We start from the raw sequence: 25228 nt of genomic DNA, 5'->3' as shown, positions 1-25228 counted from the left end.
TCAATAGTGACATCAGCTCGACCCATCAGATGCATTTTCCTTCTGAGCGTTTAGGTGACGCCGGACTCCTCAGAGAAAAGTAGCTGTAGTTGAACTGCTTTAAAGTAGTGATGGTGTAGCTTGTGTCTTGTAAAGCTCCAGTTTCACAGGCCTGTTGTTGTAGGGTGGCAGTAAAACAGATGAGGACAGAAATAATTGAGGAAAGAGAGGCTGTCCTTGTGCTGTCACTCAAAGACACAGGCGGAACAAAGAGCCGCCCATCGTAATGAATGAGACTTTGATTTGTTTTTTTCTGACAAGGTCGCTGCAAGCAAAAAAAAGAGCAGTTTGCCTGAACACGGACAAAAAGACACAGAAAAGATAACTCCTAAGCAGTCGCACTTCTGCATGTGTATTACAAATTCATGTATTTCTGTCTTTATTTTCTATGCAAAAGCAGCATTTGTGAGACCATGTTCTTGAGTTGGCTACAGTAATGTTTAAAGGGGTAGTTCATTTAAAAATCTAAAAGGTCTGTCATCGTTAAAAGAATATTTGAGATTCGGTACAGTTTATGCTCAGTTGACAGAATTTGTGACAATGTTGATTAATTAAAAAATGATAACTTACCCTTGTTTACATACAAAATGAGGTTATGTTGAGGAAGCGAAAATGGAAGTGAAGCGCGGATGTTGACATGATTTTGGCATTTACTGTGTAAAGTCATATCCAGTTTTACAACTCCATAAACCCAAAAATGTCTGTAAAATAGCAAGAATAGGTTTACAGCTCAAAATCAGAAATGTGAAACCTATAATTTTATAAAAACCCTTACATTAATTCTTTGGTTAAATATTCTGTATTATTTTGTGGTCAATTTAGGGCTTATGAAGTAAAATTGGATATAAGTATGCAAGTAAATGCCAAAATCATGGTGACATTGTTAATGTATATGTATTTAACATTTACTTTTTGTAAATGGGCTTCACCCTATTCACTTCCATCATAAGTGGATATAAAAAAGCAGTTCTACATAACGCTATTCTGTATTCACTATACTACTTTATTCCAAAGTTATATTGTTTTGTGCCGTAAACAGGCCAGATGCAAGTAAATCTTTGGTAAGTTTATTTTAATGTTCCTCTAACATGTTACCTTAGTAATAACAGTTAATTATGCATAATTATAAGCTAATAACACTAAATAAAACCCCAAACATAAACCCACATAGTAAGTACAAGTTGTTAATATTACTCAGTACTTATTTGTGCAATTACACTGTACCACCGGCACATTAAAATAAATATGACCAAATCTCACCCTTCATTAAAGATCTTGTTATTTTGTAGTCTTGTTTTTAAACATGTTGCAATCATTTCTTATACATTCCATAGCTGTTATCGATGGGCAGTAAAAGACACAAAAGCTTCATTAATTAGCTTTGTGGTTCTTTGGATTGGTTTTTATTACATTGATGCCATTTTAGTATTTTGTTAAATTTTCTTGTAAAAGACAAATTGAGCCCAGACGCATTAAGATTAACAAGAGAATAATCCATCTTGTGTCCTATGGATGTGCTTTTTACCTGTCACATCCTGGTCTGGTATCCATTAACATTATTTAACACCATAACCTGAAAATAAAATAATTGTATAAAAGCTGAAAGAGTTATTAGAAAGACTAAAGAACATGACAATATTTTAACATCTCATGAATCAGGTATGCGTTTGATTGTGTCATAACAGATCTGTAGCCTCATTGTGTGGATTATTCACAAACATAGACAAGAAAACAAGAGACAATCAATAAATCTCTTCAGCATGAAGCTCTAAAAGTGTTTGAGTTGTTATTGAGACTGATGTGAAAAAACAAGATACATTTACCTGAGACAAAAATGTGAATTGGTTTCAGAAAACTACAAACCATTTCTTCCCCAGTGGTCAATTGTTTTTTAAAACGTGTTTTAAGTTTAACAAAGCGCTTTTATTTTTTAACAACAAAAAAAGGTCTAGCCGTACAGTTTTATATCATAAGGTTGAAACCCCTTTAACCCTTAAATGCATGACTGTTTTGCCATCACCTGTTTTGCATCATTATTACATATGGGTCTTTAGCAACCCAGACCTATATATCCAGCACAGATGGAACTTCTGCAATAGCAGAAAACTCTCCTGATATTTTTAGAACAATTACAGAAGAATAAAATAAAGCATATTTCATTACCTTTTGAAACTTAGAATTTTACCATCGTCGTCATCGGTCAGAGCGCACTTCCGCAGTACATTTAGCATCTGGCTCATATTCGCAATCTCAACCATATTCACAAAACTATTGTTTTCAATGTCTTCAAAATCATTATTTTGATCCCTGGCGGCTTATTCACCATATCAAAAGACAGTGACATACATATTTTTTTGCATACAGTAATTGCTCTGCAGTAACTTCGCTGATGATATTCTTTTGTTTTATGCCTGCGATAATTAAGAGTAAAACATCATGTCATTATTGTCTATCAAACAGTGCCACCTCGAGGACTAAATGTGAATTGCATGTATTTAGTCATCAGATATTTAAACATATTTGTGCATGAAAAATCTGCTTACACTATTACACACCTCGGGTATCTAGCGACCCTATACACTTATTTACAAAAAATCATTTGTAAAATGTATGCACATCTTGGCATTTCCATCGAGCGTTTTTTTTTTTGTTTGTTTTTTTTAATGCGATATCAAAAAATGTGCATAAAAATAGATGGATGGAAACATAGCTATTGTGTCCTTTGTAAATACACGTATTCTTTTTATAAAACGTGAAATTGTTTATGATGAAGAATGAAGCATATTTAGCCTTCAACCAACTCAAATGTTTATGAAAGAACCATGATGTTGAACCCATTTTTCCCCTCACAATGTAAAAGACAGATTTCCTAGGAGAGAAATCCAATCAAGATTTCATGTACCCTTCCAGTGGAAATAAATGTTAGCAAACATCGAGGAAATGTTAAGCGTATGGCACATTTTCTTCTGGAAATGCAAGCCATTTGTTATACAGCAAACAGAAGAGTCAAACTGAACTGAACTCAGGCCGTCTTGCTCCACCACACACAATAAAAGAAACAAGATGTAGTTTCACTCGTCACATTCACACGCGAACGCCTGCGATAGTTCAGTAAAGATTGATTTCTCGAGCAGTCATAGAGGCTGCTGGAGCTCACATATGGCATTTCATTTGTGTGCGTGTAATGAAATAGTGATTCACTCTGAGATGAAGTGCCGTGTTGAATCTCACAGGCAGAACGCAGAAACGCAGGCAACTGTCTGAATATTGATCTGCAGCTTTATTAAAGCAAGAAAATCATCAGTTTCTGAACACAGTACAATACTCAAACTCACTTCCATTGTGCTGGAAAACTAAAGAGAGCTGTGCTTTCATCAGACATGATGAAAGAAATTAGTTTTTGGTATTTGAGATCATTGAGATGGAGGAATTTAAAAGACTTTTTGATTTGTTTATTGAATATGTTCCTATGTCTTGTTAAAGGGATGGTTCACACAAAAATGAAACTTCATTTACTCACCTTCCACTTGTTCCAAACCTGTATGAGTTCAAAAGATATTTTGAAGAATGTTGGTAACCAAATAGTTGTAGAAGATATTGACTGTAGAGATTTTTTCCATACTATAGATATCAATGGCTGCCGTCAACTGTTGGAGGGCCTAGATGGGCAGTAGACGCATAATCAAACTGTTAGTTTGGGGGAAATTGGGAATCAGGATTCAGTTTTGTTTGTAGAGAGTCACATGACAAGGTTTGTTTGTTGTTTATTAGATGAGACCAGTAGCTTCCACTTCATATGAATTATTCTTTATCTGTGCAACCGTCTACACACATCTTGTGTGTATATATGGTTTGGTACATTTCAAATTAATATCAGATTTCTGATATGGTCTAAAACTGTAGCAACTACACTTACTCACCCCCTTGTCATCCAAGATGTTTCTTCAGTCGTAAAGAAATTGTGTTTTTTGAGGAAAACATTTTAGGATTTTTCTCCATATAGTGGACTTCTATGGTGCCCTGAGTTTGAACTTCCAAAATGCAGTTTAATGCAGGCTTTAAACGATTCCAAATGTGGTTGTAAACGATCCCAGCTGAGGAAGAAGGGTTTTATGTGGCGAAATGATCGGTTATTTTCATTTAAAAATACCATTTAAATACTTTTTAATCTCAAACACTCGTCTTGTCTTGCTGTCCCTGACCTCTGTGTATTCTGGCTCAAGACAGTTAGGGTATATCAAAAAACTCTGATTGTATTTTCTCCCTCAGCTTCAAAAATCATTTTAAAATCATCCTACATCGCTGCAGAAGATCTGACCCAGTCTTTGCAAAGTGAACAAAAAAGGTAAAACAGCAATATAGAGCGATTTTGAAGTTGAGGGAGAACATGAGATGGGAGATTTTCAACATACCCTAACTGTCATGACCCGAGAAAAAGAGGGATAACAATATCTTTGCATCTCCTAAAATACGTTCAATTATTGCTGTACAGACAATCAAAAAAATGCAAGATATAAAAAGTCTGTAATACTTTTGTGTTTTTTGTGGTCTAATTTTAGATTTTAAGTTATTAACATGATTTTGTTTTATAGTGTGTCTCTTGTAGCGGTCTCATTTGGAAGATTTACCTTCACCACAACATAAAAACAGTAAGCTGCGGCTGTATTTCCTGTCCAAGTGGGCGGTTCTTGGTTAGAATAAGCTGCGGTGTGGACCAGATTTAATGCGATAGTCATGGCTATAGAGAAGCCGCAAACAGTCTTGAAGACTCTGAGCAAAAATGAGAATAAATCTTAAAGCTCTTACTGAGGGGTTTGTGTCTTCTGATGTGTTGATTGATGTCCACACAGTCTTATCATCACAGAGCGTGGAGGATTGGCTCATGGCCTGTTGTTTGGCAGGAGGGTACTGGTGTTGAGGCCAAATCACACAGCATGAGGCAGACCCGGATTATCCCATTCTCCACTGGGATCACCTCTTGTGATGGGAGGAGGTGTTTGGGTCATGTGGATGGAACCTACTCTACATGTTCTACAGGTCTTTAGCTTTATAAAGCATGGACCTTGATCTTCTACAAAGTTTGATGTCAAATTAAGCCCCTTTTTCACTAACAGGGTACCCAGGACTGTTCTGACCATAAACTAGTCCCTTAAGCCTAAAACCATTGACGTCTACAGGGTTTGAAGAGATATTTAAAGATCAAATGTTTGCATACTTTTGATTACAGTGGGGTATTTGTAGGTTTTTTTGACAGGAATCATAATGCGAACAAAGAGTGTTAAAGTGGCTCCCTTAAGGTGTCTAATATCTAAGAGCATTTCTGTTCCATTCCATTCATCAGGAACAATGAAACTGGAAGCTCAGTGTTGACAAGAGACACGTGGCTGATTTGTTTAGCCTGAGGCAGGAGACGTCCGAGCGCTTCATTATAGCTCTGTAAAAGTCTTTAATGTGTGTATATGTCAGACCAACCCCTGTCAGTTCACTGCTGTTGAGCATGTTGGAAAATAAGCCTTGAATATGAAATCTCATATATACATTACTTTACTGTGCAGAGGAATATTAATGTCAGTTTAGGTCAAACATGGTAAACACGTTCAGGAGGTGATGTTGCTCATTTGACTAATAAAGTGACAGTAGTTCAGCTGTTCTCAAAGATGGTGTAATGGACTCATTTTGTAATATGTTGCAGTGTATTGTGACTAAATGTTTTACTGGTTTGCAAACTTTCTATCAGATTGGATGTCTGAATCATTTGAGTGAATCAGTTTGTTTAGATTTACATGTTTTCAAAAATGATTCACAGCCATATTTGTGGCATTAAAATTTTTGTGATACACCTAATTTTGTATGACTATTTATTTGAATTATTTAACCATATATACATTTAATGCTGCTGTTCATAGTGTTGTTTTTGTGTCGTCTGGTGGTTGTATTGGTGATCATTTAATTGACTAACATAACAACTACCAGTTCCAAACACAACATCACACCACACAGCTTTTGATATATGAAACACTTTTCCAGCATCACTTGCTCCATAAACAGCCTATTTTATACTAATGGGTTTCACATAAAACATTTTCACCTAGTTCACCCATGTGCCTTCTGCTAGTTAGGGGGTGGTTCTGGTTCATATGGTGACCTTTGAAACAATCAGCAGTGTCTTAAGGTGAATGAGGCAGCGGTGAAAGGTTGTGTCCAGATGCCGTTTGTGAGGTTTCCTGTGGATTACATTGATCCTCAGAAACAATAGGGCTCACCGCATACATTGTGAGGGAATTAATGAATAACATACAAATAATCTCCCTATTCACACTACGTTGGTGAGCATTTGCAGTGATTTTAAAAGACTTTTGCTGCACCTGTGCTGTTTCTGTCATAAATAAAGGGAAGAGTTTATGAAGCCTTACAGTCGGTCCTTACTGATGAATGTTTAACTTTAGATTATTTACAGCATGTCCAGTAGTAATGAGAAACTTAATGCAAAACTGGTGGCAGAAATTGTAAAAGACTTTTCACATACACATACTAAAAAATTGAAAATGGTTCCAATTGAAAAATCTGATTTGTTTGTAACCAGACTATTAACACTAAATGTAATGTGTAACATGAATGCGTAAAAACTATATTGTAGGAGATCCACACCAAAAGCAGTATCTTGACATTGGACACATAAAAAACTGCTACATTCGTATAATATTAATAATGAAATTATAGAGTTATTTGCATAAAGAGTGATGCGTTAAAACAGTTTTCACACAACTTAATTAGCGACGGAGCAGATTTCCCATTTTATTTTGTTGATTAAGCAATTTAGTGACAATGCTGTGGATTCAACCCAAAACCTGAACACCAAAACTGTGATGTTAAGTTCGGAACTTAAAGGAGAAGTCCACTTCCAAAACAAAGATTCACATAAAATGTACTCACCCCCTTGTCATCCAAAATGTTCATATCTTTCTTTTTTCAGTCATAAAGTAATTATGTTTTTTTGAGGAAAACATTTCAGGATTTTTTTTTTTGGCTGGACTCCTTTACAACTGCATTTGGGATTGTTTGAAGCCGCATTTAAACTGCATTTTGGAAGTTCAAAATCGGGGCACCTAGCAGTCCATTATATGGAGAAAAATCCTGAAATGTTCTCCTCAAAAAACATAATTTCTTTATGACTGAAGAAAGAAAGACACGAACGTCTTGGACTACAAGGGAGTGAGTACATTATATGTAAATCTTTGTTATGGAAGTGGACTTCTCCTTTAAAAGCATCAGACCTTAAAATGATTGTTCTTCATTTGTTATGTTGTTAACACATTTTACCACACAAAAAAGGAAGCGAGGGAATAGAGACTGAGAGTGCACCCTGATGTGTTTCTACTACGTTGACATGTTCAATTGTTCAGATATGAATGGATTTTGTAAAACTAAACTAGAATTTTGTTTCCGTGGAGATCTGCTAAACCCCTCCTTCCCCTCTGTATCCATCCTCTACCTTCAACCTCCTCATACACCTCATTCCTTATGCGCATTGCCATCATGTGTGCCACAGGTAATTGTGAGCAAATTTAAGTGCAAACGGCCTTTCCTTCAATTTTGAGGCTTTGACTGTAACCTGAAAAAAATCTCAATGGTGTATCTTGTGCAGTCAGAGCAATGCAAACATATCACACTGCAGAGGCAATGTGATTCTTCAAAGTCATAAACTGAAAAAGCATTATGAATATATGTGTCTGTCAGGGCTTATTGACTGTAGATGTTCACATGTGAAGAACATATTGAAAATGTTCCTTTACAGATAGACGACCTCTGAATATGAAAAGCTGAAAATGAAAGACCTGTCTCTTCCTTTCTCTTGCTCCCTTCCCCCTCACAGTCCTGAGAAAACCATAAAAGCAGTTCAGAAATGAGAACAGGAATGGAATATGAAATATTCAGAGTGCTTATAGTGTGAACTCTGCTGATCGGAGCAGGGAAAGAGGGTTTCTTTGTGTGGAACGATGACGACACTTTCTCATACACTGTCAGACTCTATAATCCACACTGTCAAAAATGGATTTTGTCTTGTTTTGTAGTAAAATATTTAAGTGTCCTTAAAACAAGACACACACAATTTTACTTCTCAAGTAAATGTAAGATATTTATACTTGTCGTCAGAGGATATATCTTAAATATTAAAGAATATTTATTATATTTATAAAATGTATACATTTCAGATGTATTCATATTAGTTATAACCGTTTGTTGTTGTGATACGAACCAGAATGTTATTGAAAATGAAACAGAATTTTTGTTGATGATTTATGCTCAAAACTACTTTTGTATTTTTAGTGTACGTTTTTTTCTAGAAATCCTAAAAACCCTTAAAACAAGATATATTTTATTGCCTAGCAAAGCTGAAGGAAATACTGAAGACTTGTCAAAGTATATATATTGAATTAACTACAAGATAAATTAAAAACAACATATGAATCAATTAGGTTTATGCACAAAAATGCCAATGGGATAACAAAAATGATATGATGCATTCTTTAAAATCTTAATATCTCAATTTCTTGATTAAAATGTAAATTTTTCTTGCTTTAGAGTTGTTTTTACAGGAAAACGACAAAAAAAAAACTAATTAAGAATTTTGTTTGCAGTGTGCTCAACTCAAGTCTACACAACACGCACATGAAAGCGAATGCTGCTCTACTTTCTGCTTTTAAAGACTGTTTGATCATCTGCTGTATTATTTCCCACGGTAAATGAGAGGAAATGGAAGAAGACTTTGAACAACAAATAAACACACTTGCATTAAAGTGCACGCTTAAATCAGAGTCCCTGAACTTGAGCTGATGCAAGAGCAAGAACAAGAATCAAAGCGCCCTCGCATTTTATATTTCATCTCTTTATTATGTACAAGCTGCGCTGTGCTGTAAATTGGGGAAATACTTTGATTATTCGTGGTAATTAGCATGTGTGTACACAACTGGCATACATTGTGCTGGATCAAAAAGAAAACTCTGGAGACAAATGTCCTGTAAGATCTACCATTAAGGTTTTAATCCAGTGCAGAGGTCTTAAGGTTATCAGTGGTTTCAGGGTAAATGACCTGCTGCTGTTTGTGTGTTTTGTGCGACAGAAGCTCGCCGTCAGAAGTTGTCCTGTGGGGACAACCGCCAAACCCCTCGCCCTCATCAAGCCGCCCAGCCAGAGCATCGCCATCTCTGTGGTGCCAGCAAAGACTCCCGTTTCCATGGTGACGGCACACATTAATGGACAAAAGGCGTTGAGTTCTGAGACGCTCCAGACGTCCCCCATCAACCTCCAAACACCCGCCGGACAGCACATCAGCCGCTCACAGGTACAACTACGTAAACACATGTAAATTAAACAATACCAGCCGCTTACAGGTACAGCAAAACAACTACACAACACTATACTAACATCAGCTGTTCATAGGCGCATCTACACAACACTAAATTAACAGGTACAAGAAATCCACCCAAAGTACCACCATCACCACCCTGTACATATACTACAACATTTTGAAATACCTTGACATGAAACAGGAACAGGCCTTCAACCTGCACAACATCATGCAGTGAGAGAATTATGCCTGGACATACTGTCCCCTTGTGCAAAGTGTGCACTTAAGTCAGAGTAGATGGCATATGTAATTTGACACAACTGAAAGCAAGACTGAAAAGGATCTATGGCTTTTCAAAATGTTGCACTTGTGTGTATTGGTCGTTCAGCCTCCAAAATCAGATTTTTTGTACATAGGCAAAACACTGTATCCTTAGTGTTTCATTGTCTGAACAATCATACTCATCAACCAACAAAATAAAAATAATCCATGAGTTTGTGGAAAGATTATTTTTGCTCTCTGGTTAAAAATTGAGATTGTGCTTGTATATTAATGACTAATAAAAATTCATATTGTTAATATCATTATTACTGCTAATTTAAAAATAAACAAAATAAAAAAAAGTTACTATTAAAGGAACACGCCACTATTTTTAGCATAGTTTAGCATAAATCATTGAATTTGATTAGACCATTAGCATCTCGCTCAAAAATGACCAAAGAGTTTCAATATTTTTGCTATTTAAAACTTCACTCTTCTGTAGTTACATTGTGTACTAAGACTGAAGGAAAGTGTGATTTTCTTGGCCGATATGGCTATTGCTGGGTGCAGCAGGCACAATGATAATATGCAGCGCCTGAAAATAGTCTCCCTGTGCAAGCAGTGTGGTCACATTGGTTATGTAGATGGAAGTTAGCCTATTTTCAGGCGCTGCATATAGTTCCTAGCCATATCGGCCTAGAAAATCGCAACTTTTCATTTTCCGTCTGTCTTAGTGTACATGGTGTAACTACAGAAGTTTTAAATAGGAAAAACATCGAAACTTTGGTCATTTTTGAGCGAGATGGTAATGGTCTGATCAGAACAAAACATACATAATGTACTCACACCCTTGTCATCCAAGATGTTTTTAATACTTCTTGTTTTGCTCTGTCTGAACTTGTGTATTTTTGTTCAAGACAGTTAGGGTATGTCGAAAAACTATTACGTATTTTCGCCCTCAACTTCAAAAATCATTTCAAAATCATCCTACATTGCTGCAGAAGTACCGACCCAGTCTTTGTGAAGTGAACATGCAAAGAAGATCAAACACCCTTAATAAAAAAGGTAAAATAGCGATATAGAACAATTTTGAAGTTTGAGAACATAAGATGGGAGTTTTTCCGACATACCCTAACTGTCATGAACTGGAAAAAAAGAGTTCAGGCAGAGTAAGACAAGATGAGCATTTGACATTAAAAAGCAAATAAATTGTATTATTTTATGAAAATAATTGATCGTTTTGCTAGATAAGACCCTTCTTTCTCGACTGGGATGGTTTACAACCGCTTTTGGAATCGTTTGAAGTTGCATTTAAACTGCATTTAGGAAATTCAAACTCGGGGCACCATAGTCCAATATATGGAGAAAAAGGCTGAAATGTTTTCCTCAAAAAACATAACTTCTTTACGACTGAAGAAAGAAAGACATGAACATCTTGGATGACAAGGGGGTGAGTACATTATCTGTAAAATTTTGTTCTGGAAGTGGACTTCTCCTTTAAGACAATAAACACACAGCTGCGACAATAAAATAATGGTTTACATGGCTCTCTTTTTTGGAAAACGGGTTAATAAACATTTCTTATAACAAATTTTGTTAAGATGTTTGGCATGTGTTGTTAAAAATGCCAACCTCTGCAGATTAATAATAAAAATTGCACTAAGCAATACTGTGATTTCAGTTTTATTCCAATTACTTGTGCAGCCCAACCACAAACTTTCTTAAACAAAATATATTTTTTTTAATTTTTAGGCAAGACTCAACCCAAAGGTTTTATTATGGCATATAATTTTTCGCTCACCCACTCAAAGTACTGTCTTGCCTTTTGTTGACGGTTGTCTTATGCTCAGCCAACAAAACTTTAAAAAATACATTTGTCCACAAACATCTACAGACAAAAAAAACCTTTATTTTTTAGTGTTTTATTTGCCCAGAGATCATACAACACAGTACACACTCGAAGTACAGTATTGTGACACATTGTAGTACCGCTCGCACTACTATCATATTTTTGTGTTGACTGTTGTGCAGTCGCTCAACCAAAGGAACATTGAAATAATCTGTCCATAAACTTCCGTAAACAAAACACAATATTTTCATTGTTTGGGTGAACAGGTACAATGTTCCAGAATATTTTACAGTCACCCATGACTTTGTTGTTTACATCAAATGAAAAATATTGTCTGCTCTGGTTGGAGTGTGTCCTGGTGCAGGTCTTCATAAATAATAGCAAAGACCTTCCCAACAGAAAAGACTCTTTATTCGCATGAGTAGTCACCCCCTCCACTGCTTCTTTCACTCTTCCTCCCCCTTCTCTCTCCCTTCCCCCTCCTTCATGCTGGAACGCTGGGATTGTTTTACTGCCTTTTATGGCTGTATTGTTTGGGAGAGTGAAGCTGTTTTCAGCTCTCCCAGCTGCCCACTGATTCAAACCCTAAAACACCCATCACACTGGAGGAGGAGAACCAATCACAGCCTTTTTGTTTTGTTGATGAATACGGGGGGTGGGGGGCGGGGGTAGGGGGGGTGTGGACACATCTCAGACCACCTGGCCAGTCATTTGGAGCCGGATAATAAGTGGATTGTGGTCCGGTGTGGATGCACATACTAACAGCATCATTTCAGCACACAAGTACCATATGAAGCAGTTTTACAAGCTACAAAAACAAAAAGTAGTTTGTAGGGTGTTTTTTTTTTTTTTTTTTTTTTTTTTTAAGTTTTATTAGAAGAATTAGCAACATCTTTACCAAAGTTTGAATGACTGGAGTTACACGTCGCCAGTGGACAGCAAAGGTTAGGACTGTTGCATGTTTTCATGTCCACTCCTGACATATATTAAAATTCGCTGTAGCATAGTTGTCAGATAATAGCACTACTGCATAACTGTAGCATAATTATTGAGAAGTTTTAGAATGATATACAGTCTTTAGGATGAAATAAGATTTGACAAGTATGCAGTAAAATTAAAACTAATTTATAAAGAATATTTTTTGACTGAAAAAAAATTCAAATATTTATATTTGTTAGAATGAGATAAAGTATGTAGAACCAGATGGCGAAAGCGTGCAGGGAATGTAAAAAAAAAAAAAAAGTTTTATTATCCATGTAATGTTTGTAAAAGTTAGGTTGTTCAGATAATATAGCTTGTCAAAATGGAGAAGAATTTGATGGTAAAAGCATTTAGTCAAATATCAAATATCTATGCTTTTAAATTATGTGCAGTTTGAACAGATGAAACAAGCCAGACTTTCCTATAGTCCCCAAACAGTAGAGCATGACACTAGCAACCCTAAGGGTTCAATTCTCAGGGAAAATAAATAAATACCTTAAATGCAATTTAAGACACTTTTTGTATAATAGCTTCTGCCAATTGCATAAATGTAAATGTAAAAACAATGTAAAATTATACAGTTTAAAAACATATCACTACAGCATTTTGATTTCAAAACAATTTCCATATTACAAAGCTGGAGAGTTCTAACAATCTTATTTTTAGTTCTATTTTATTTGTTTGTTAGAACTCAAAAATGCATGTATTATCTTGTATTATTAGTGTCCACATATAAATGAGATGAGCAATGTAGAAGGTTATTTTAAGAGGAAACGTATATCTCAACACAGGAAACACAAATGAGGAATATTAGGCAACAGATTTAGCTCAGATTGGGTTCATTACTCGTAGAGTCCATAAAAATAGTAGTACAGCAGCACATCATACAGAAAGGTTGTTCTGTCTGCTTATTTACAACCTCCCTCTGACCGTTCTTCTACAGATGTCTTTACTTTTGTTAAGCAGCAGTCAGAAGTATTTCTCTGCTGTTTTGCAGTGATGTCAGTGCAGAACAAAAGAGACTTATTTCAAGTGGAAATGTCTTTATGTTGGTTTCCAGGAATCATTTGAATAGATTTAATTACCATTGTTGAAACATATAATTTTGTGACTCAAAAAATGGCATAAAATCCATTTATGTTCATTTGTGTGCATATATATTAGGTGCTTTTAAAGTCTACCAGAGTAAGACAGAGTTATATCCCTCCCTGTTCTAACTTCCAACTATTATTCTGGTCTATGTTTGTGAGCACTTCTCATTTTATGGCTTCCTTAAGATGAATCGTTTGCTGTATTCCTCATTTTTTTAAAGCTTTGGATAGCTTTATAAATGAATACATGTAAATATTAATCTTTATTATTATTTTTAAAGTGAAGAGTATTGTGTACAAATATAAAGAATTATTAATTCATAATATTAATATCATAAATATTTAGCAGGTCACAACATGAAAAAGTCAAAATTATGTAACTGACCTTGACACATAGTCATGAGCAGGGGTATGCAACTCAAGGTCCACTGTTTTGCAACTAACTCCAACCTTAATATAATAGTTCAAAAAAACATCAAAGTCTTCTAAATTACCTGAAAATAACTGTCAGGTGGGTTTGATTGGGGTCTTTTTATGATTTTAAATAGTTAAAACACCTTATGCCCCAAAATTGTCACATTGATTTTCATTCGGAAATTATGTCTAACTTTAAAGTATGTGTGTGTGTGTGTGTGTGTGTGTGTGTCTATATGTATATATATATATATATAGATTGGGAAAATGAAAGTGTCATATCATTGACTATAAATTGTTTTATTGCTATTTTACAATAGCCCATGCAGAGTTTTAGGGTTGGTTCGCACTAAATGTATTTTTGTTTCACTGCACTCTTTTTCAGTTGTTTTCCTATGTAAACATGCCCTAGACGGCAGTCTTTGACCATTTTGCCACATCTTGCTGTTTTCAGCACCTCGCGCTAAACACTGTCGTTAAAACTCTGTGTTAAATTACAAGTTTACATTCAAAACCCAAATTGTGCTTTCTTTTCCATTTATCAGTATTAGTGAACATTTTGACATGATCCGCAGCTTTGACGCTTCCAGTGTAAACTGCCTCAAAATGTTGCAATCATTTGTGTTTAGTATAGCCTTACAGAGCAGCTTCAAACCACGTACTTGGAGATGGGCTCTGTGCCTATGTTTATGCCCCGCTGATAAGTCAGCATTGGGGTGCTGTGCTACAAACAGCCACAGTAGCACACGCCGGTCCAAAAAGCATCACTAATAACACCCACACACCAGTGACACGGCAAGTGTCAAGTGTTAATTGAATTGCACAGCGTCTACATGTGCGGAGAGAGGAGTAGAGGGGTGTTCTGATTACACGTTTTGACTGCTTCATTTCATTTCCAAAAGATTATTTGCTTCAGCTAAAATGTAAGCTCATATTTTTTATTTTTCTGGTACAGCACGAGTTTTCAAAACTGTAAAATAATAGATGCCAATTCAATGTTAACTTTTTAAAAGTTTGTTGGTGTGTCTCTGTGGTTGAAGTCAGCTGTGCTTTTCAACAATTGCTGATTTAAGTCTGTGTGGAAAAACAAATATAATGTATATGCTCCATATAACTGTCAGGCCAAACTGAAGATAGTGGTTTTATTAACTGTAGTGTTTTAACTGCTCACAGCACCTCCATGTGGTGTTTGCTGGTACTGGACCACTAGTAAGAGAGGAAAGACAAGTCATTGTTGAAATTGTTGTAAAATATTTAAATGTTTTTTAATGTGACATGAATATTATAAGAACTCCTGTTTTAAGAGCTATTTTGGTTTTTCCAACTACAGGTTTTTGGTTATTTCTTTTTATTTAGCTCGGAATGTAAGTAACATATTTTAGCACCTGAACAAGGACATTATATATGGCAATATAATATATACATTTTTACTACAGCATTTTACTAAAAAATGCCAAGGGAAGACTTACATGAAAAGTTTTGATTGATTGATGAATTGTAGAATCAGAATTAATTTGGTAGTACAATTTGAGCTCATAACAAGTCTTACTTCACAAGTAAATTCGTCTTAAAGATGTCCATTCAAAACCTGAATGACTTTATTTCCTTTGTGGACCACAAAAATACACTATTGCATTTTAAATGTTCTAAGAAACATCTAAAAATAGGTGCTTCATTTTACAGTTACAGAGCATAATAGGGCTCCAGGCCAGAATAAACTTTATAGCTTCCGACTGTTCATAAACCCCTGCTGGAAATGTTTCAGACTTGTTTCTTTGTCATGTGTGAGGAGTCTGTTACGCTCATTTCTCTCGTACACTGGTCTAATCAGGCCTCTGAATTCTCAAACGGTCTTTGACGTTCCAGGAAAGAACAGAATTGTTAGCGTTCACCTGACATTTCTATCTTATGGCAGCTGCAGGGGCTGATGGGTAATTCACTGCAGGCCTGCTGTTTAATTCAGTACTTTCACAAAATACAAGCTGAATGCCGCAGCTCAAGGTTACTGCCGTCTCTCTCTCTCTGCTGGGATTCAGCAATTACTAAAATCACAGCCCTGACGGAGCAAGACATTTCATCCGGACCGTTGTCATGGGAACAGGCCACAGGCTGCCCCACCTCCTCATGTCGGTTCGCTACTGCACAATAGACAGAGATGAGTGACTGAGAGGGATTTTAAAGCAGCACATCTCAAACTCCTGTCTTGTATTCTTTTGGTTATATAAGCCCTCTGTGACAGCAGGACAGAAAGTGCAAAATCTGTACTCACTGTGGCCATGGACGACGTTACAGTGTCTACAGCAAACTAAAGCTTTACAAGTAAATGTAGTTTAATATTTTAAGTGTATTTATAATACTATATACTATATACTATACTATACTATGTTATGTATGGCTGAGGGGTTAATATAATGGACTGCTATGGTGCCCTGAGTTTGAACTTCCAAAATGCAGTTTAAATTTGGCTTCAGACGATCCCAATGGGGTTGTAAATCCTAGCCGTGGAAGAAGGGTCTTATCTACCGTAACGGTTGGTTATTTTCATTAAAAAAATACAATTTAAATACTTTTTTATCTCAAACGCTTGTCTCGTCTTGCTCTGCCTGAACTCTGTGTATTCTGGTTCAAGACAGTTAGGGTATGTTGAAAAACTCCAATCGTATTTTCTCCCTCAACTTCAAAAATCATTTTAAAATTATCCTTCATCGCTGCAGAAGTACCGACCCAGTCTTTGCAAAGTGAACATGCAAAGAAGATCAAACACCCTTAACAAAAAAGGTAAAACGGTGATATAGGATGATTTTGAAGTTGAGGGACAACATGAGATGGGAGTTTTTCGACCCTAACTGTCATGACCCAGAAAAAAACAGAGTTCAGGCAGAATAAGACAAGACGAGCATTTGACATTAAAAAGTATATCAGTTGTATTATTTTTATGAAATTAATTGATCGTTTTGCTAGATAAGACCCTTCTTCCTCAGCTGGGATCGTTTACAACCATTTGGGATCGTTTGTAGCTGCATTTAAACTGCATTTTGTAAGTTCAAACTCTGGGAGAAAAATGCTGAAATGTTTTTCTCAAAAAACATAATTTCTTTATGAGGATGAGTACATCTGTAAATTCTTGTAAATTTGTTCTGGAAGTGGGCTTCTCCTTTAAATCTCCACAGTCCTTATTTGGAACTCAAGGTCTTTATAAAATATTAAAATACACAAAACTAAATTAATACATTAATTTTAAAATAAAAAAATAAAAAGACCATCTCTGGAGGTGAATGTTTGGTTGTAGTTGACACTTTACTGTGAAGTAACATTACAGACCTTGAATATCTAATGTGTCTTTATTCAATCTGTCAACAAGTTTCCAGCTGCACTGTTAAACTTGAAATTAAGTAATTAGTGCGAAAATAGAGTTTGATTTCTCCTTTCTCTGCTTTCTGCCAGTTTCTTTTAAATCAGTTTGTCAATGTCTGTGGTTATATATATATATATACATACAAATGCTCACCTATCTATCATAAACCTCAAATATGGCTATTCATCTGAAAGATGGATGTAGTAGCAGCTGAACATGGCCGCTTAATCTAATGTTAATCTAGAAAAATGTGTGCTATTTAAGTGTCTGTGCAGAGTGTAGAAGCTGAATAGGAGCGAGCTTCCTGCATGACAGAGGCACCGGTGCAGTCACTTAAGATACTCCCTCAATTTTTGGTCATACAGATAAAAGTAATACATCTTTCGAATCTGTAAAGACTCTACATTTATTTGTGTGCACTCACAATAACAACAAAATGTTGCACTTTTGTAAAGTAATTAAGCGAACAGGATACGCTTTCTGCAGTCTTGGTCTCTGTGAACTTGAGTGCGAAACTTCGAAACTCTGTATATACTTGCTTTACAGACATGGAAAATATGTCTATAGAGAGTGAAATGTCTGCTTTCTATGGAAGCCCGTTTCCACCACTGAATAAAAAAGAAAAAAGGGTTATTGCGACTTATCTCACAATTTTTACTTTTTTTCTCAGAATTGCATAAAACAAACTCATAATTCTGAGAAAAAGGTGCAATTGCATGATATAAACTCCAATTCCGACAAATTAAGTCAGAATTCCGAGATATAAAGTCGCAATTCTGTGAACATATCAGTCTTTTTTTTCTCTTCAGAACTGGACTTTATAACTCGCAATTGCGAGAAAACAAGGCAGAACTGGGAAATACAAAGTCGCAGTTGCGAGAAAAAAAGTCAGAATTGCAATTCTGACTTTGTTTCTTGCAGTTTTGAGTTTATATCCCGCAAATGTGACTTTATAACTCGCAATTGTGCATTTATATCTCACAGTTCTGAGAAAAAAAAAGTCTGAATTGCGAGATGTAAACTCTAAATTACCTTTTTTTTTTTTATTCAATGGCGGAAACGGACTTCCATAACTTTCAAATGAACAACAAAATAACAAAAAAAGAAAGCAAATATTCTCAGATTATGTAATCCATATGAAACATGCATACAGGCGCAAAACTACAGTGCAGTCACAGTGTAGTCACTGTCACTGACTTTATCTCTTAAGCCGAAAACAAAGAAAGCGCTAGTTTATCAATAAATTATTAAAATCCTTGCTGTTCTGCTATATCTGCCGATGGACTGTGGCAAGCTTTTTTTGGGGTGGGGAAAAGTAGGGAAAAAGTACCCAGATGACCTAATGAAGTTGAGCATCCAATGGACCTTTTACTGTCCCATGAGGCCATGGGAGAGGAGTTGTGAATGGCAGTGAAGCGACATAACTGACTTTGTAGGTCCTATGACAGTAACATGACAAATGTAGTACGCCCATTTTTTGTGACTACACATATTTCATGCTCAGCCATTATTTACATGGAGTGTTTATTTATGTAATATAATCTTTATTTAAGACATCAAATTACTTTCAAATGGCAAATTACTCTAGCTTTGACTGCTGCTGTAGTCATCAGTGATCCATTGATTTTATATCTTTGTTACTCTGTGATTATTTAAATGTGTGTATCATAAAAAAGTGAAGATATTGTATGGTTGACTGTTTTCAATGCTGTTTCATATGCAGATTGGAATTTTCAAATGACGTAAGGGTTAATGAATCAGTGTACTTGAACTTGAAAAATTTGTCTGATCCAGTGATACATTCTGACCAATACGTTAAACTACCTCACTAAAACAAAAGTCATTACCTGAATCACCACTTAATGACTGAAAATGAGCCATGAAATGAGTCAATCCCAAGAGCATGTTTGTGCACCAGTTTTTGTTTCAATTTACTGAAAATCATAGTTAGAAGAACCACTTCATGGAAATCTGGCATTTCTGTCCTGTTAGATGAAGTAACTGCACAATTACAGATCTATTTCATCATTCCGTCCTACTAAAATCTGAAATGATTGCTATTCCTTATGTTTGGTTTCTCTCTGACAGATGTTGGGAGCCCTCACAGCGATCCCGATAAAGGTGCCTCACATCAGCTCTCTGCAGCGGCTGGCAGGACACTCACCCAGTGTGCTACCTCAGGTACTACACAACATTAAACACTCATGCTTTTATTTATGAAACCTTTTTTTATATTTATATGCAGCTAAGTGCATTTTTAACTATCAGTGATTTTCATAACAGACACTTTTAAAACCTGCCAAAGGAATATGTTGATAATCCGCTGTGGTGATCATTAACAGGAACAGCTAAAAGTGAGAAAGAGGGAGATTACTAGTGGACACTTCATTCTTTGAAGAGAGTTTCATTGTTTGTAATTATTTCAATAATTGATTAAATAATGTATTAATTAATACATTGAATTAAACTAAATCAATTCGTAAATTTGAGTAGTTCACTCATATAGTGTCCTTTTCTTCAACAAAGATTTGATTAAAATTTACATACAGTAGTGGATCAAAAAAGTTAATCAAAGTTGTCCTAAGACAAGAACGGGTGTTGTTTTGATTTTAGGACAACTTTGATGAAAGGTTTCAATTCACTTCAAAAGTTGACTACTGTATTTACATATATACAAGTAGACAAAGTGACAGTAGCTGTGAACTTGCACTTTATGAATGACCAAGGACCATGGTTTCAGCTTAAAATCTTCTACTGTTCTACTGAAAAAAAAAAAGTCACCTACATCTATAGAGTTGCACTTGCTCTATAAATGATGATTACAGGAGTAAAATTCCTCCATCATCAGCTTTGTATAGTCATGGCCAAATGCATTTGAAATTACACCAATGTGAAAATAACCAGAAAACTTTGTGCTCGCATAGAAGTGTATACACAAACCATTCACTTATGACTTAAACATATGAGATTCATTTAGAGAGATCATAAACAAGCCAAACTTCATCCAGAATACAATGAAACTAAGCAAATGTCAATCAGATTGAACAATTTCGTTTAAGAGATTAGAATATTTCAAGCCAAAGCCAAGAACCATCTGCTGTTTAGGCTAAACTTTGTGGTCTGTGTCTTTTTAGGTTAGGCCAAAGACTCTCATTCCAGACAGCCTTCCCCACAGCCCATGCCGAGAGCAACAGTCCGGTCAAACGCTGGCCGTGCCGCAGAGCATGGCTGTGGTCAGCCCAAAGAGCCAAGGCGCATCTTTGCCAACTGCCAACAGCACCTTCAGTCACAAGAGACTGTCCAACGGGCAGGAAGAGAGTTCTTCTTTGCCCTCGCCTGTGCCGAGCACATCCACAGCCTCTGCAAGTCCAGGGGTAGCTTATGCCATCATTTCAGCAGCCTCGCCTGCAGCCCACGGGGTATCAGGAGTAACCGAGGCCATTAAGGTGCAACCGCTGATTTTCAGCCCTGACAGCAAGGTCAGAAGATCTTTCATCACCTACTTACCTACTAAACATGCTGCTCAGCATGCTGAATTAGTTTCGAACTCGCATGATGCTGTTAGTGTCACACTGTGGCAAATGTTAATTAGATGCATTTATATAATATCTGTTCAGTTGATTTAATATTTTTAATGTGTGTTTCCAGGTTATAATCATTCAGCCCCAGATTCCCAGCAACTCCAAGAGTTCTCCGGCCTCACAAACTAACAGTCCTGTCAAGGATCCAAGCCCTGACCCCTCAACCCCAGCCAAAAAGGAGGAGGATCCAGAGGTACACTCACAACCATTCTTTACTGTTAAATAAAAAGTTTGTGTTACAGTTACTTTTTGACATGACCAGTGCACTTAGACAGGAAGAGACCATCTGATTGACATGGCAAAGACTAATTACAACAGTGCTGTAGTAGTGGAGACCAAAGCTGGCCGCACACTAGACGATTTTAAGGCCCGAACGTTTGCACCCCGAACGTTTGGGGGACGTGACCTGATTCGAGGCTTGTTGCAAACAGTTTTTTTTCCAAAACATTCTCTATTGTATGATTGCATTGTATTGATTCTGTTATGTCATTATGATTATTTAACCTCTCCCGACACAATTCTTGATCGGGCTGGCTCTAATGTGATACCCAGTGAGAGCGAACAAGCGTCAGTTACCAGATGTTGCGTGCTTCTATAGCTGAAACTTGGCAGCCACAAAAATGCCATGAAAGCAGAATACATCACCCATTTTTTTTATACTTTGTTTTTCACTGTGAAACAGAAAGCACACCAGAAGAGCCAGCTGACAACGTTGTTTATTTTCTATTTGTTTTTCTTCTCTAGTCACGTTTGATCTTCACCGTGAGTCACCGTGAGATGTAAAATCATTCCTACAGTCAACAAGTGTGTGATCTCACGGTCTGGTCGAATCGTCTAGTGTGCGCGTTCAGAGGATTATAAGGCTAAAAATCGACTGAAACTGTCATCATGTCTGTGGTCACTTTCTTATCTTGATATTTGGGGATGCAGAAGCCTATTCCACATCTGGACTGGTTCATAAAAACTGCTCAGAAATTTGGTACCTTGAGTAACAGAAAAATTGCATTTAGCCCAAATAACCTTTGCTGGTGTTTCGCATTAGTTAAGAAGAGAAAGACTAAATTTAAAAAAACAAAGGTAGCTCACTGTTTAATATATTCACTTATCTGTCCTACAGAAAATTGCCTTCATGGTCGCACTAGGCCTGGTCACTACAGAACACTTAGAAGGTGAGTTACATTCAGGGTTTAAAATTAACACCCGGCAACCTGCTATATCTGGGTGAAAATCAACCTTGGGAGGAAATGCATATCGGCAGGTTATGATTCATAAATTAATGTCCTCCAACCAGTCTCCAGTATAAGCAAAACAAGGCATAAAGAGGGTTGCACACTGTACGAGAAGTGACATGTGAATACCACTTTTTTTTTAAATTGAGGTATCAAACAAGATTCTGAATTATAATTATCATGTAATTTAAATTTAGCATAATAAAATGGAGTTATATTCAAAGAAGTAGTTCATATTAATACAGTTTATTTAGTGTGAATTACACACATAGACATATGAGCTATTTTCATTAAACATTAGATATATTAATTAAATCTTAGAAATAACTATTTAATTTTTATTTTATGGACCAGGTTGGAAGAATATCCCATTTTAAAAAAGTGAAATTACCCTTCAAAATAGAGCCTAATCTGCCTGCGCCGATAGCCTTGTAGGCAGCGCGCCGACATACAGCGCCGTTGCACTACGGCCATCCCGAGTTTGAATCCTGGCTCATGGACCTTTCCTGATCCTGCCCCCTTCTCTCTCTCCCACTTAAGATTCCTGTCAGCTGTGATCTGTCCTATCATAATAAGGGCAAAAATAAATCTTTAAAAAAAATAATAAAATAGAGCCAAATATCAATATATCATTAATAGAAAGAATTTTTAATGTCAGTATTTATTTTATTTGTAAAACTTTTTGATGATTGTTAATTGTTTTTATAGTATTGATCTTGGAAAAATGTCTAATCAGTTAAAAAATTCATTATACAGGGAATAAATAAACACATTTTAAACACATAAATAAACAATTTGTTTTTTGATTTCAGTTCAAATTTCAATTCAACTTCCAATTTCCAATTCAGATTCCATTTCCTGCGTGTTGTGGCCAATTACATTCAAATTCACACTAAAAGGAGACAATTATTCTGAATTCAGCTTAACTCTGACTGAAACAATTGAACAAATAAACAAAAAAAACTAAGACAAGGATTCATTGTGAGATGCTTGGGTTTAAAGATCCATCACAGATGGTGTTTTCATTTCTGTCAGAAATCCAGAGTAAACGACAGGAGAGAAAAAGGCGAAGCACAGCTAACCCTGCATACAGCGGACTGTTTGAGCCAGAGGTCTGTCTGCCAGTTGTAATTTCTTTAAATAATGTTCATTTTATGGCTTTGTTCATTTGTAAACATCTTGTGTCTTGCTTTTCAGCGCAAACGACTTGCCTCCAATTACCTGAACAGTGCGATGTTTTTGTCGGCGAGAGGTAAAATAGATTTCTACTTCTGTCAGCATAATGGTGTTGGGTTGAGCTAAAAAATAAAGCATGGAATACACAGAAACTTCTTTGAACAGAATAAACTGAACTTGCATATTCACCATAAATGCTCATGTTTTAATAGTTCTTTAACCAGTGACACTGTCAGTGCCTTTAACATAAAAGATTGACTAATAAAGCAAAATGCTAACTTGTTTAACCTGCTGAATTCCTGCCAACATTGCTGTTTAACTCTAATAACTCAGTTTTGTCAGTGTGACGCTACTAACCTACTGTCTGCTTTCACTCACACGCTAGACTCTGAGGAGCTCTGCTGGAAGGTACGATTTTAACATCACTCTGTGTTTGTAAATCTCATGTGGCAAGAATGTACATAGTTTCTGAGATATGGTTTTGACTTACTTTAAATGTACAAAAATACAAATATATTTAATTCTGTCATCATTTAATTACTCTTTGCTGTTCCAAACCTGTTTAAATTTCTTTCTTTTGTGGAACATACACACAAAATGTAGTTCCCCTTTAGTTGTTTCACTACGACATTACATATGGGAACTCGCTTGAGAGTCCAATCATCTCTGAGTCTTATTCAAAAGGCCAATGAACATTGGCGAGTGGTATTTGCATGTCGAGCCACTCCCCCCGTACATACGGGTATATAAGATGGCGGCATGCAACCACTCATTTGGATTTTCGCTTCGGAGCCTCGTCACTGAGCCGAGAAGAAAGAAAAAAGAGTTCCTGGTAGAGTTTTTTGCTCTCTCTCCGCTGGCGTGCTGCCAACACTAAAAGAGCTTATTCTAAAAGAGTGTTTGGCAGCCGCCAGCGAGGTCCTGCGGGCGCCGTTTTCACGGCAAAGAAGAGCCATCTTGCGTTCCAGCGAGCCCCCCGATTGAGTGCACAGTTGTGCCGCGGTTCTCCCTGGGCAAACCGGGATCTAAAAGAGCGAATTTCTCACGGCTGTCGAGGGCATTTTTCCCGGGATGTCTCTCCGGCCGTGCACTTCTGGATGTGGTAGTTTCCTTGCCTCGCTGGACGGACATGATCACTGCCTCACGTGCCTGGGCCGAGAGCACGCTGAGGCAGCGTTCACGGATGGTTCATGCGTTCATTGCGAACGCATGACCATGGCCGCGTTAAAGTCCCGCCGCTCGCTCGCGAGTAGGCTCCCCTCGTTGCCTTCCCGTGGCAAGTCGTTGAGCCGTCAAGGTTTTTCGGCTGCCGCGGCGAGGCACTTGGGGGACATACAGGTGACCATGCAGAATGCTCCGCCGGCCAGCAAAGCCCCGCAGACTTCTGCATCACCGCGCGGTCCCGTCGAGTGTCCAAAGCAGTTCGCTTCCCCGCACGCCGGGCCGAGTGTCTCCTTTGGTGCTCCACAGGAGGTTGAGATGTCTGCTACAGCATCAGAGGGAGAGTCGGAATATGAAGTGGATGTCTCGGCGGGTCGGCGCCCCTCTGCGGTCGGCGCCCCGTCTGAGGCGGACGCCGAACTTTCGGCTACGCTCCTCCGAGCCGCCAAGGAGATCTGTCTGGAGGTGCCCAAAACACCTTCGGCCGATCCTTCGAGGCTGGACGATTGGTTTCTGGAGAGGGAACCCGCGGCACCGCCGTGCCCTTCCCCAGTACCTTTCTTCCCGGAGGTGCATGAGGAGCTGGTGAGGACACGGCGGGCCCCGTATTCGTCTCACCCATGCTCCAGCTCCTCTCCCCTCGCCACCCTCGACGGCGGGGCAGCCAGGGGTTATGTGGCGGTCCCTCAGGTTGAGCGCGCGGTCGCGGTGCATCTATGCCCGCGGGACGCTGCCGCCTGGC

The 25228-nt window shown here is 37.3% G+C and overlaps 1 protein-coding gene across 3 annotated transcripts in view; it reads left to right on the top strand.

Moving 5' to 3' along the window:
• Positions 1-25228, top strand: part of phf21b (PHD finger protein 21B) — a 63183-nt gene that overhangs the window by 23621 nt on the left and 14334 nt on the right. For 2 of the 3 annotated variants that reach the window (XM_051107668.1, XM_051107666.1), the window contains exons 2-9: positions 9161-9382; positions 19428-19520; positions 20474-20818; positions 20988-21113; positions 22038-22089; positions 23185-23261; positions 23347-23401; positions 23711-23733. In XM_051107668.1, the coding sequence (XP_050963625.1) occupies positions 9275-9382; positions 19428-19520; positions 20474-20818; positions 20988-21113; positions 22038-22089; positions 23185-23261; positions 23347-23401; positions 23711-23733 (879 nt within the window). In that variant the 5' untranslated portion in view covers positions 9161-9274. The remainder of the gene's footprint in view (positions 1-9160; positions 9383-19427; positions 19521-20473; positions 20819-20987; positions 21114-22037; positions 22090-23184; positions 23262-23346; positions 23402-23710; positions 23734-25228) is intronic. The other variant, XM_051107667.1, reaches the window with a different exon arrangement.

This window comes from Labeo rohita, chromosome 4 (assembly GCF_022985175.1).
Source record: "Labeo rohita strain BAU-BD-2019 chromosome 4, IGBB_LRoh.1.0, whole genome shotgun sequence".
NCBI classification, from domain to species: Eukaryota; Metazoa; Chordata; class Actinopteri; order Cypriniformes; family Cyprinidae; genus Labeo; species Labeo rohita.
Note: the sequence above shows the minus strand (reverse complement) of the source record. Positions and strands in the feature narration are given on the sequence as shown.